Raw genomic sequence first — 12613 nt, 5'->3', positions numbered from 1 at the left:
AGATTATGTTAGGATAAACTTTGAAGGTAGGAGATGGAAAATGGGTAATGAAAATTGAATGCTTGGTGTCTTTTGCTTGTCTTCCCTGTTGGGAGAGACTTTAGATCATCTCTTCCTCTAAATCTGCAAAAGCCAAGAAGCAGAACCAGCCTCCGACTCATCTGGAGAATAGGGAAATTGACTTCAATCTCATATAATTCCTCAGTTTCCTATCCTGATTCTCTTTCTCCATCCTCTATCCCAACTCTATCCTAATGGCAGTCAGGTGCTTTGAAATTTCTAGATAGTGAATTCTGGAGTTGGGGCTTTATAGGTAGTACAGAGGAGGTGGACCCTTGGGATTTCTCCTTTGTCCTTGGTTGGCCAGTTCTCGCTCCTGGCCCTTGACATGAGTATGAGGTCATCCTGTCCAGCAGAGAGGACGGGTGTCACTGGCCCTGTGCCCAAGGGGGGAGGGGTCTTAAAATAGCAACAGTGACATCAGGTAGGGGGAGGGGGCAGCCTAGAAATAATGTGGCTATTAAAAGGCCTCATTGAGGTCAGGGGGACAGACTGGGTACACTGGGAGGCACAAATTGAGAGGAAGGGGTGGGTTGATAGGCACCATTCCTGACCATGCCCTGGGCCCTGCCATCTCAACACCTGGCCAGCTAGGACATCTGTCTGTGACTGCACAGCAGCATGGTAGCCTCTGCTCTGCCTACTCCTTGACCAAGCTAGGGCAGTGGGCTTTCTGCCTGGGAACCTTTGGTCTATGTTCTTGGAGGGGAAACTGAGCCTTTGCTGCTGGGCACATCAAGGGATCAGACTGTAGTATCCTGACTATGTCATCTGGGTCCTTCCTGGGACGTGAGGGAATGGATGTTGATTTTTGTCTTTTTCTGGACTGTTGCTAGAAGCACTGGAGTGAGTGAGTAGGTCTGTGCCCTCAGGGAATGCAAACTTGCCAAGTTGGATGCCTTCCTTGGGATGAGGACCTTAGGAGGAGTTGGGATGGTGGTGCTGGGATACTGTTCCAGAAGAGGACCCTGTGAGGAGCTGGAGAAGATGATTCTGTCTTCCCTGGGATTCTCTTCAGCTCTCTTCCCTTCCCCTTTCCTTCTTGAGTGGGTTAGGGAGAGGAGGAGGAGCCACTGCCCCTGAAGGGCAGTGAAAACCAAACAGATCTAACCCAGTCAGTCTCTCAGCTGTTGGAGATGAGAGTGGCTGTTCCAGCTGTTCCATGCAGCCTCCGGGGGAAGCCTCGTGTTCCTGAGCTGGAGCTGGGCTGGCCCTGCCTGCTACCCTTTCTCCAGGCTTTTCCAGTTTCCTTACCTGTTCCATCTGGGGGGTGGGGTGAAGGAAAAGTGGTAGAGGATCAAGTCTGGCTTCATTGTCTACGGCATCACTCCCACCCAGAGAGCCAGACAGGGAGCCAGACTTGCACAGACACACTCCACACAGCCATCACTTCTTCCTGTTCCTTTCCCATCTCCAGCCCACCCTCCCAGCCAGGCTCTTTGTGGCCTTAGCCATCGGCACAAGGCCCTCCTCCCTCCCCCCATTTGGTGCTTCCTCCCAGAGTGGAACGCCTCCCTTCCCCCTCCCCCCCTCGGGGCCTCCGCCAGGCCCAGGCTCCTGGCAGCCGGCCTGAGGCTCCCTGAGCATGCTCCACCTATTTATAGCTTGGGCCCTCCCCCCATTGCTATTTCAGTCTTCTGCCAGCTGCCGGCTCATTTGGGAAGGAGCGGGGGAGCCGGGCCCAGAGCTGTCACCCAGGGACTGGGCATGCAGAGATCCCAGTCCCTGAGCTCCCCTCCTTGCCCCTGAGCTCTTGGCTCTCCAGCCTGTGATATTCCTGTTCTCTAGGCCTGGGAGTGACTGACTGTTCCCTGCATTTCTCTCTCCCAGAGTCTGAAAAAGGGCGAGATAGGCTAGGCGGGTTGATTGCTAGTTTTGAATTAGGCTGACAGGATCTGGAGACTTCTGCTGGAGTGTGCCCAGGCTGGATGTGGTGAAGGAGCTGGAGGACCAAGGGAGCTGTGGAGCCGTGAGGGCCTTAGTGTGGCCCGTCTTCTGGCCCACTGCTTCCCTCTCCCCAGAAACTGGGCATGCTGCTGATGCCCAAGGCCCAGGGGCTGGTCAAGATGCTGCAGACCATATATGAGACGGAATCCTGTTTCTCTTCAGATGGGATGTCGGGCCGGGAGCAGTCCTTGGAAATCCTGTCTCGGACTCCTCTGCACAGCATCCCTGTGGCAGGTAAGCTCCTTAGCTTGCCCAGCTCTCTTGTCGTTCCAGGCAGGTAGCATAAGCTCGTGGTTCCCATGCCTGCCTCAGGCTTTGTATCTGACCTTGGGGAGAGTAGCTCCTGGACCTCATTTTCTTCTTGGCAGACATTTGGGTGAAGGATGGTAGGGTCCTGTAAGCCATAGTTTCTCCTGGATTTGGTTTCCCTTCTTTCTGTTTGTTGGAGTCTTCCAGCTGCTCACTGTTTTCATGTTCCAGTGCAAGAGGGTAAGGGGAACAAAAATGCAGAAAACCCTGGATTTGGGTTCACATCCTGGTTCTGGCACTGATTATTTTGGAGGGGGGGGTCTTAGGCAAGTCCCTTAAGTTCTCTGGGTTGAGCTTCCTCAACAGTAAAATGAGGATGATATTTGTTCTGCCTACTTCACAGAACTAGTATGAGGAAAGCCTTAAAGCACTTCCATAAATGCAAGTTGTTGTTATTCCCTGATCTCTTGCCTTTCCCACCACCTTCCAGGGTCTGTAGTATCCTGGGGGAGACTGGATCACTGGAAGAGCCCAGGCCCAGTTGGCACCATCTTTTAGTAGGTTGCCCTTTCCCCTGGGACACAGAGAGAGAGAGAGAGGAGAGAGAGAGAGAGAGAGAGTTTGTGTTTTGGGAAAATGGGAAGAAACACTGCTCCCAGTTGCTGTCACTTAGCTCTTCTGTAGATGGGTACAGGTGAGCATATAGTGTGTCTGGCATCTGACGGGGGAGGAGGCTAAGCGTTGTAGGAGTCAAGTGAGAGGACTGGCATCCAATGCTCCCGGGCTCTGTGCTGGGTCTGCTTCAGACTCGGGACGCTGCCATCTCTAGTTTCTTCCATCTTCAGTTTCTTCTCTTTAGGGACCAGAGAATGAAATGGTTATTCTCTGCTGATTACACATGTGTGTACGTGGAGGGATTTCATAGATAGCTCTACCATCTAAGTACATTTTAGCAACAGGAAATTATTTTGTCTTTGGTTCTAACCACTCCCTCCCCGACTCTTAGGTACCGGTTGGCAGTATCTGGGGCCTCCCTGGCACAGTCTTCCTACCAGTCCGGCACCACAAGATGCTTCCTCCAGGGAGCGGCTTTCCTGGCAAAATGCCTACCCCACCCCTCCTGGCAGTGGCTTGGCACTCAGGAGTGTATGTGTGGGGGAGGGGGTGGGGGGAGGGAGAGTGTCCTTGTTTCTGGATTTATGTGTCTTGAGAGGAACATCCCTAGGCACAAGAGAGGTGGTAAGGACCTGTGCATATGTGCCTGGCATTGAGTTGTTGTTGGAAAGGACACCTAGACGAGGGAAGCATCGGTCCTTGGGATTTTCTTTGTTGTGGAAGAGAGAACTTAGTGCTTCATGGGGAGTTGTTGGGAAAAAGTCAGGGCACAAAACTGCCATCTGCCTAGATAGGGACCCACATGGTCCTAATTGGGAGCCCTGATATACCAGATGTTACCATCCCTGATGCTGGTAAGTGCAGCTGGGGGTGTGGGGATTCATATACTGCTGGCAGCCGAGTTGGTCCTCCAGAGCTCTGTTCTAGAAGCACCCCTCTAAGAGCTTGCTATCCATAGCGGGTAAAGGGGCTGACCACATAGATCACTTGGTCTGGGGCAGTCCACTGATGTTTTTGCTGCTGTGTCTTCCTTTCCTTGCCACTTAGAGAGAGGCAGCCAAACCAGATACCTCTCCAAGTCTCCTTCCCTCAGCCTGTCCTGGGCCATTTAGAAGGTCAGACCCTATGCATATCTACACCCTCAGTTTCCTAGAAAAACCCCATAGTATTGGCCCTGTTTCCCTTTTCCTTGAAGTTGCCTGTGCTACCCAGCTTCCCTTTCCTAGTTCTGCTACCTTAGTTACTCCATTTCTCCTGACCCCTTAAAAGTGTGGTCCATGTGTTGGCAGTCCGGAGGTGTGAGTCACCTCAGCAACCCAGGGAGAGGGTTAAGAATGTTCCCCCTGCAAGGCTCTGGTGTTGTCGCTGTGACGTGGGCTGGGGACGGATATAGGACTAGAGCTTGGGTTTTTTTTGTTTTTTTTTTTTGGACTCTGGAATGTAAACAGATGTTTCAAATAGAAACGATTTAACCTTCAGGTTTGGGGAAAAAAAAGCCTCCACTCCAGATAAACATGGGTCTGCAAGAGCCTGTTGTTCTCTTCCCTCTCGCATGAAGCCCCCTTCCCTTTGCGCTTCTCCCCAGATCCCTCGATGAGCAAAAGGCCTGATTTGAAAGAGGTTGGGGAGCTTTACTGGGGCAGCCTCTTAAGGACTTTCCCTTTCCTTTCCCCTTTGGAATGATAGCTTTTTCTGTCTCCCCAGGCTTTTTGGAACTGGCTATCTGTTAGCCTCCCCTCTAGGCAGCAGGACTTTTGATTCTAGCTTGCTGACCTTGATGGATTCTACAGATTTTTTTGTCTGCTTGCCCCGTTAGAGCCCTGGTTTCTGACTTAAGTCTCAGATGGAGAGGCAGGCAGGCAGGCAGGCAGGCAGGCAGGCGATGGTAAGAGGCCCTTCCAAGTGTATAGACAGAATGGGGTGGGGGAAGGAACAAAGCTTGAAAGTGCTGGCTGAAAGTCAGATGGACTTTCTGCTATTCCTATTTGGGGCATGGCATCCTAGTTGTAGCCTGTGAACAGAGTCAGGACAAGGGATTTGTGCACCCTAGGCAAGGTTTCAAAATTGTCCATAGCAGATGTTTCCCTCTTCCCCCATCACTGCCATCAGGGAAATTAGAAGTACAATTTAACCTCTTAAAATAGTACTTGCATTGCTGTCTTCCAGGGGCTTTGAGCCTTCGATCTCTCTTATGTGACTTGTCAATCAATAAATACCTCCATGCAGTAGACTTTTTATAGCACTTGTGATATGTGCATTTGGAAACACTCTTATTTAGAAACGAGTTCTGTAGGTACCCCTTGTTGTGTTCTCCCTGCCTGTTGAATTCTAGTTGTCTACTTTGCCTGTTCCAGGTCCTACCTCTGCTAATGTCTATTAAGTGGCTATGTCTCACTGGACAGAGACGTCTTTATGCCGCACAGCAGATAGTTTATCGTTATAGCTATCATGTTCACGTCTTAGCTTGGGCAGTGGGATCAGCTATCACCAAGAGAGTCAACCTAGGGCAGTGAGTATGCTTAAGATCTAAGAATTGCATGTTGTTTCTGAGGTCTAACCCAAACCCACATTGGGGTTTGGAGTCTCTTCTCCCCTGTGGCTCTCAGTTTCTCCCTCTGTACTGGGGGGAGTACCAGCCCTCCTGGTTTTGAGGAATGTAGGGAGACATGGTATATTATAAAAGGGGACTGGTGGTATTATTAAAATGCAAGTGTTTATGAAAGTGTGCCGTGGCTGTGAAGGAAGAAGGCATGACACGTCAGTGCCTTCTCCTCACAGTTCAAGTGTGAATTCTGCTCACCTTTATTGAGTGAATACCCAGGAAGGGAAAGGTATTTTGTGTACATATGGGAACCCAGGGGATTGGAAAATGTTAGTTGGAATCCCCTGGGCTACCAGTCTTCTGTGGGTTCCTTGAAACTGTTCACTGCCAAACTCTGTGTGTGTGTGTGTGTGTGTATGCTTAAATAGGTGGGGGTGGGGAGGGAGGGAATAAGGGGAAGAGCAGGAGTAGTAGAGAATAAGTAGTACATGTTAGTGTATTAAAATTTTGCTTTGTATTTACAAATACTCAGTGACCACTTGGGCTTGGTAAAGATTTTCATCTTCTACTGGGAGCTTCTGTTCAGGGGTTCTGCTCCTGAGGGGATGATCCAAGGAGGAAGCTGTGCACCGACACTTTACCCTCCCACTCCCAATCCCAGTAACCTCCTCTTGTGTTTGTAGCTCTCCGCTGTTCCCTTCCCAGCTAGGCAGCTGCCAGACCGGAAATCAGATTAGCTGTGTCCACACAGCTGGAACAGCTGTCTGGTCACTAATAGAAGACAGTGGGGGCAGCCTAGGGTCACTGTGCTGACAACGTGGAGTAGGGACTGGGGCAGGATGGGCTGGGTGGGGGTGTGCCGGGGGTGACACCAACAGTTATGGTGGGTGGCATTAGTGGAGCTGGGAAGTCCTAAAGTGTGTTGGGTTAAAATCCCCTGAGGCCTCAAGGAGAGCTGTCCTTTGCTGTCCTTGCAGGAGGATAGGGAAGGAACAGTGTAACCTCAACTCAGAGGTAGATAGCATTCTCACGGCCTGGTTCGATGGAAGGCTATAGGTGTCTGGAAACTTAGCAGTATCTGGAAGCAAGGGGAAAGGGAGAGAGGTCAGTCTAGTTAGCTGGTTGGGCAGCGTTTACAGGAAAGTAATCCACAGTATTAGCATAACTAGCTGGAGGTATGGCCTGGAATTATGATGTAGATAACTTTTGATCCCCTGATGTAGAGAGTAATTTCTAGTGACATAGCTGTAAACTTATAATGGTTAATGATCCTTTAATATCTGGGTCTAGGTTTTAAACTAATAATTATTATAATTTATATAGATTTATAATTATATAACTGTAGGATTTGCATAGCTTTCTTCACAGCAACCTTGTGAAGTAGGTAATGCAAGTGGTGTTATCCCCATTTTACACATAGGGAAACTGAGGCTCAGAGAAGTTAGGTGACTCATCATCACAACTAATGTTGAGCCAGGATTCAAACTGAAGTGTCCTGACTACATGTTGAGCTCTTTCCCCATTATACGATGATGCCTGTTATCCTTTATGTTTAAGTGTTCCTTGAAAGTAGGCTGGGACAGGGAAGGTGACCCCATCATCCATGGCTTTCTTCCACAGTATCTTCTACTCCAAGTTGGGAGTTCTCTGCTTCCTTTTTTCCATCCTCTCAAATTTTCCCTCCAAATCCATATATATGAGGTTGTGAGGGACAAGGAGGTCACTCCAACCTGGTCTTCCCTCTCTGTGGTCTCCAGCTTCACCTGATTGGGAGCTGCCTGAACTCTTTTGAATTTACTTTCTGATTTCTGTATCCTTCAAGCTGAAACCATTCCCTTCTTTCCCTTGTACTGGGAAATTCCCTCATTATTTTATCCTTGTTTTACTCTCCTCTTTGCTGGAGAAGAGGGAGTTTCTGGGTCTCCTAAAGTTCTTTTCATGGGTACATGAGGAGCATTTGTGATCCAGCTGCCATGCAGGGTACAGCAGTACAGCTGCAGAGCACCCACTTTGACTGAAGGCAGATTCACAGCCTTTTCTGAGTCCTGAGTCTCAGTCTCTTCCCTTGTAAAGTGAGGGGTTGGACTAGGTGATCTAGTTCTATAGGAATTGATTGCCGAAGGATCGAGTGAGATCGCTGGAGGTGTCATGGAGGAATGTGAGGAATCAGTGCTGGAATGGGGAGCCAAACAGCGGTGCCAGAGATGCCGTGGCCTCTTCTGTTGGAGTGGCTGAAGACGAGGGAGATCCCTGCTAGTTTGGGCTGGTGGGCAAGGGGAAAGGAATAGTCCTGAAGGAAGGAAGCAGGATCCCTTAGAGGGCTTTTGAGAACAGCTTCCTTCCTTTGCTCCCAGCCCCTTTATCTCCGAACCCTTACATCTGCCTGAGGGGAATAGATCCAGATTACATTAGAACTTCTTGGTCCTTGTTTAGTCCGAGGGTCATAGACTCAGAGCTGGTTCTTCAGTTCAGCCCCCCTATTTCACAGGCGATGATGCTGAATGATTCAGAAGCTAAATGATTCCCCTTGGTCACACATGTAGTGAGTGGCAGGACTGTCCCCTTAAGAACGCAGAAACAGGCAGTGGAGAAAATAATTTTACTGCGTAGCGGATGGTTTTTTCGTCTAGAGAACTCAGACCAGTGTTCTTGGTTCCACACTTTCCCCTCCCAACCTTCCTCAGTGCAGGAAAGGGCCATGCTTTTCATTTTCTAGACAACTGAGGCAGCTATTGCCATATTGCTTAGATGATGCTGTCACTTCAGCCTGGCAAGAGAAACTTCTAGGAAATTGCTCCTTGTTGGGGCCCTTTTCTTTGGCTTGTTGCCAGCTCCCTTTCCCTTGAAGGTTCCCATCTCCCTGCATGGGTTCATGTAAGAGGGGACTGCCTCTCTTTAGCCAAGTTGCCAATCCCTGAACCTGGTGTGGGCTAAAATGGAGTGTTGCTCTAAGTGTGGCATGGTGGAGAGCAGCCTGCATCACGGAGCAGTGATTTCATGGCAGTGGACCAGGTGGGAATGCTGGCTCACCTGTGGTCCAGCTGTGAATGTGGACGGATTACTTATCTCTGGGCCTCAGTTTATTCATCTGTAAAATAAAGGAGCTAAGCTATATGGTCTCTAACGTTTCTTCTAACTCTGAATAGGTCATCAATCAAGTATTAAGTGGTAGCTGTGTCCCAGGTACTATATGAGATGCTGGGGATGCAGACAAAAATCAAAACAGACCTAAGGGCTACACTCTGTATATATACAGGGACAACTGTGTCATGCTGTACTCTGGATTCTAGTCCTGTATCTGTCACCTTACTATGTGACTGGTGAAGTCACATACCTTTTCTGATCTCAGTTTCCTCAACTGTAAATAAACTATCTCAGAGTTCTCTCCTGCCAGCTGTAAGATTCTGAGTCTCCTTTCAAGTTCTGGTAGTTCCAAGATCTGGTAGTTATTGTCAGGGGTTCATTTTTTGTGTCCCTAGTTTTTCAAACACTACAAAACAGTCTTTTGTATTCTTCTTATCCTGTTCTCTACTTCCCCCTAGTGCTTACACCTCCCAACCCTCCCTGCCCCCAGTCCCACCAACTCCAAGCTTTTGTGGTTGCTGGCTCCTTGGAACTGGGTATTTTTAGAACCAGGTGCTAAGCTGATTAATGCTTCCAGGCTGACCCTTGTTGTATGCCAATCCACTCTCTGGACTACTTCTGGCCAATAATGGGTCATAAGATTTCAAGGGTTGGTGGCGAAATATCCTGAAAGAGCATCTAAGGCCAGGATACCTTGGTTTATTGTGCTTATACGGAGAAGAGAAGGCTTTGGCCTTTCTTAGGCAGAAATCCATTTTGGATAGTATTTCTCACACTCTATTGCTCTCTGCCTATCTGGCCCTAGTGTTCTTTTCCCTGAACAACTCCCCTTGACCACACAAACCTGTAACAAAATTTTGTTAATGTTGACTGAAGCCAAAGGAGTGGTCATCTGTCAGAGCTTTCACTTCCCTTTTTTGGGGGGTTGCTGCTATCTTTTATAGCTTCATTTCTGACTTCCCTCAGAATTTCAAGCATCAAAAAGATGACAGGGCTTCAGATACTTGACACTTACTAGCTGTGTGACCCTGGGCAAGTCACTTAATCCTGATTGCCTCATGCAAAAAAAAAAAAAAAGATGATAGGGGTGTGCTCTTTGGAGTAATGGGCCTGTGGAGATGAAGCAAGTAGGTTGGAAGACCTGCTTTGGGATGTGGGAGTTGTTCATGGGGTGTTGACAGTGATTTGTGGCAGGGCTCTGAGGATACACTTCTATATTATCTGCTACATCCAGTCATTTACCAAGTTCTGTTGATTCTGTCTCCAGGATATCCCTTGCATCTGTCTCATGCTCCTGTCTATTCCTGTTGTCATTTTCCTAGAAACCACACTTGTCGCTTCTTGCACGGGCTATTGTATTGCAGAGGATAGAGCTGGGTCCTGGAGTTAGGAAGACCTGAGGTTGACTCCTGTCTCAGACACTTACTGGTTGTGTGACCTGGGACAAGTCAATTAACCTCTTTCTGACTCAGTTTCCTCTTCTGTAAAATGGGGGATATTAGTTCCCACCTCATAGGATAAGGATCAAATGAGGTAATAGATGTAAAGCACTTTTTAAACTTTAAAGAGCTTTATGTTGTTATTGTAGAAAAACTTTGAGTGACTCCCCTTTGCCTACTGAATAAAAAACCAGTTTCTTAGTCATCTGGCTGTACCTTAGCAGTCTTGTGTCACACTATTCCCTTTTGTGTACTTTATGCTGTAAGCCATGCTAGGCTAGTCACCATTCCCTGATTGGCCGCTTTTGTCTTCTAACTCCATTCATTTGCACATACTGCTCCCCGTATCTGTGCCTTCTCCAAGGCCTGACTTAGGTGCTGGGCTTTCTATTAAGCCTTTCCTGATTTTCCCCATCTGTCTCCCCCATGGTTAGAAGTGCTTTCTCCCTCCTTTCTCTTCCTAGGCCTCAGTGTGATCTCTGTCATCTGCTCAGTTACTATTTGTCTCACCATTCTCTACTTAGGCTGCAAGTTCCTTGAGAGCAGTCACTATGTCTTATTTTATTTCATCTTTGTATCCCCAGGGCCTACCACAGTGCCTTCCATATAGTAGGTACTTATTAAACATATTTTGAATTAAAGGGACTCAACAAAGTCATAGAGTGTGAGTAGGGGTCATATTGGTGTGAAGGGTCCAGATGGCTATAAAGCCCAGCTTGGAGGGCTCTCTCCGTCTTGCTCTATTTCTTCCCTATTAGGAATCTTGCTCTGGGTCTCACCAGTGATGGAAAGCACTGGGGAGCATAACAGAGTTTCCTGAAGTGTTATAGCAGCTTCCACTACCTAGTTCCTTCTGGGGAAAAGGGTCAGAGTCCTTGGGGAGGAGAAGGGAGAATATAAGAGCAAAAGAAAAATGGGTCAGGAGTTGACTGTGTTCTTTTCCTAGTTATTGTCTTCTCTTCTCCAAGGGGTCCTGGAGGAGAGAGAGCTAAGAGGAAAGAAAATTGAACCCAGGATGTTGGGGGTCTTCAGTTTACCGCATCCCCTTTCTCTGAGGCCAAGGTGCCTCTTGGATCCATCCCCCATTTGAGTCTTGGAAATCCTCTCCCCTCTCCTTTCTTAAGCTGTGGGCCATCGATCTGGCCATGCTAGAGAACAGGGATTTTACTTAAACTGCAGTTTCCTTTCTGTAGGACTCTCTGAGCCTCCCCTCTTATTTTCGTGTGGCTGGTAGGGTAAAAGGCTCCCCTTCTCTGGTAAGACACACCCACTTCCCCTCCCAGGGTACCTTGTTCCAGCAGCAATTGCTGCCATCTTCTTTCCTTTTATAATAGACTGGGCAGAGGTTGTGGAATTTGGGTGACTGTCTTGTGGTTAGGGGTGAGCTGGGCACTAGGTTTTGTATCTGGTAGGCACTGGAATCTTTTCTGCTTCCTTTCCCCGACTCCACTGCCCAAGTAGAGCCCAGAAAGCAGGCTTCAGAACCTTTTCCATCTCTTCTGGGTGAGGCTAGGTAGCTTGACAGGTGTCTTCGTAGCTGGGAAAGGGGGATCCTTTCTTATGGTTGAATTTTTTCTTTCCTTGTCCACAGGAGTCTGGCTTCTGGAATTAGTATTCTCTAGTCCCTTTTTTTCCTTTTTATATAAGAACAAGGTTGTGTGTGGAGACTTGGGCAAGCCACTGTTGCTTGCATCCCAACGGGGCCTTTTGCCTCCTAAGCCAGGCCTGAGGAGGAGACTTCCCTTCCAATATTCCCTAACTTGCTGCTCCTGACATCAGTCAGTTCAGGGCCCGAGGCACAGTTGTCAGTTGGGAGCTAGTACTTCCACACTCCCTGCCCTTCTGTATGCCATCTCACTGCTATGGGAAGCAGCTAGCACTGGGGCTACATTGGGAGGAGCAGCAGCTTGAACCTAGTCCTACCTACCCTTTGGTAGTGCCAGACCTTCAGAAGAACAGGGGGACTCTGACTTGGACTAAGAGTCTAGAAGAGGCGGAGTTCCCTCTCCCAGTTGGCTCTGGCTTTGCCAAGAGCTGGAAGAGGCTAAGGGAGGTCTGTAGGTTGGCATTGCCATCCCTCCTAAACCAGTGTGCCTCTCCTCTTCCAACTTATATACAAAATTGGGGGCAGCAAATAAGACAATCTCTGCTCCTAAACTCTATGCCATCTAATAGAAACCCCAGGCAGTGCCACAGAAGGCTGTGTGTGTTAAGAATAAGTAAGAGAGCAAAGGAGGGTTGGGGGGGAGAGTGCGAGAGAGCATTTGTAACCCCACCCTCTTAGCCACATCTGGCCTTTATTGCAGATGTGGCTCTTGAGTTGTGGCCGCAAAGTCGTCAGTGTGGCAGCCGCTAAGGAATGTGCCCATTGGGGGAGGGGGTAAATTGGGGGTTGGCCTTAGTCCTCTGTCAGTCTTCTCCAGGAGTTAACTTGGGGCACTCTGGAGAATGAAGAGATACCTAGGCCACAAAGGGATGGACTGCTGAGGCGGGATGGGGAGACTGTCTCTACTCTAGGTTCTGACAGTATATGGTACTCAGCCATTCCACTCTCCCTCTGTTCCTGCTCTGCTTTAGTCACTAACTCTGCTCTTGCGTTAGTGGAGGAGAGGTTGGACTATGGAGTGAGGGAAGAGGGGACTTGGGGCAAAATGGAGGGGACTGATCATGGGGGGAA

At 48.7% G+C, this 12613-nt stretch overlaps 1 protein-coding gene across 5 annotated transcripts in view; it reads left to right on the top strand.

Moving 5' to 3' along the window:
* Window positions 1-12613, top strand: part of HDAC5 (histone deacetylase 5) — a 39144-nt gene that overhangs the window by 11833 nt on the left and 14698 nt on the right. For 2 of the 5 annotated variants that reach the window (XM_027872800.1, XM_027872799.1), the window contains exon 3: window positions 2170-2241. The exons of 2 other annotated variants lie outside the window; for them this stretch is intronic. In XM_027872800.1, coding sequence (XP_027728601.1) covers window positions 2170-2241 — 72 coding nt within the window. Of the gene's footprint in view, window positions 1-1722; window positions 2242-12613 lie in introns of those variants that run through there. One more of the 5 variants, XM_027872798.1, reaches the window with a different exon arrangement.

This window comes from Vombatus ursinus, unplaced genomic scaffold (assembly GCF_900497805.2).
Source record: "Vombatus ursinus unplaced genomic scaffold, bare-nosed wombat genome assembly UNPS02014801.1, whole genome shotgun sequence".
Classification (NCBI taxonomy): domain Eukaryota; kingdom Metazoa; phylum Chordata; class Mammalia; order Diprotodontia; family Vombatidae; genus Vombatus; species Vombatus ursinus.
The sequence above is the reverse complement of the archived record's forward strand: the minus strand, read 5'-3'. Positions and strand labels throughout refer to the sequence as shown.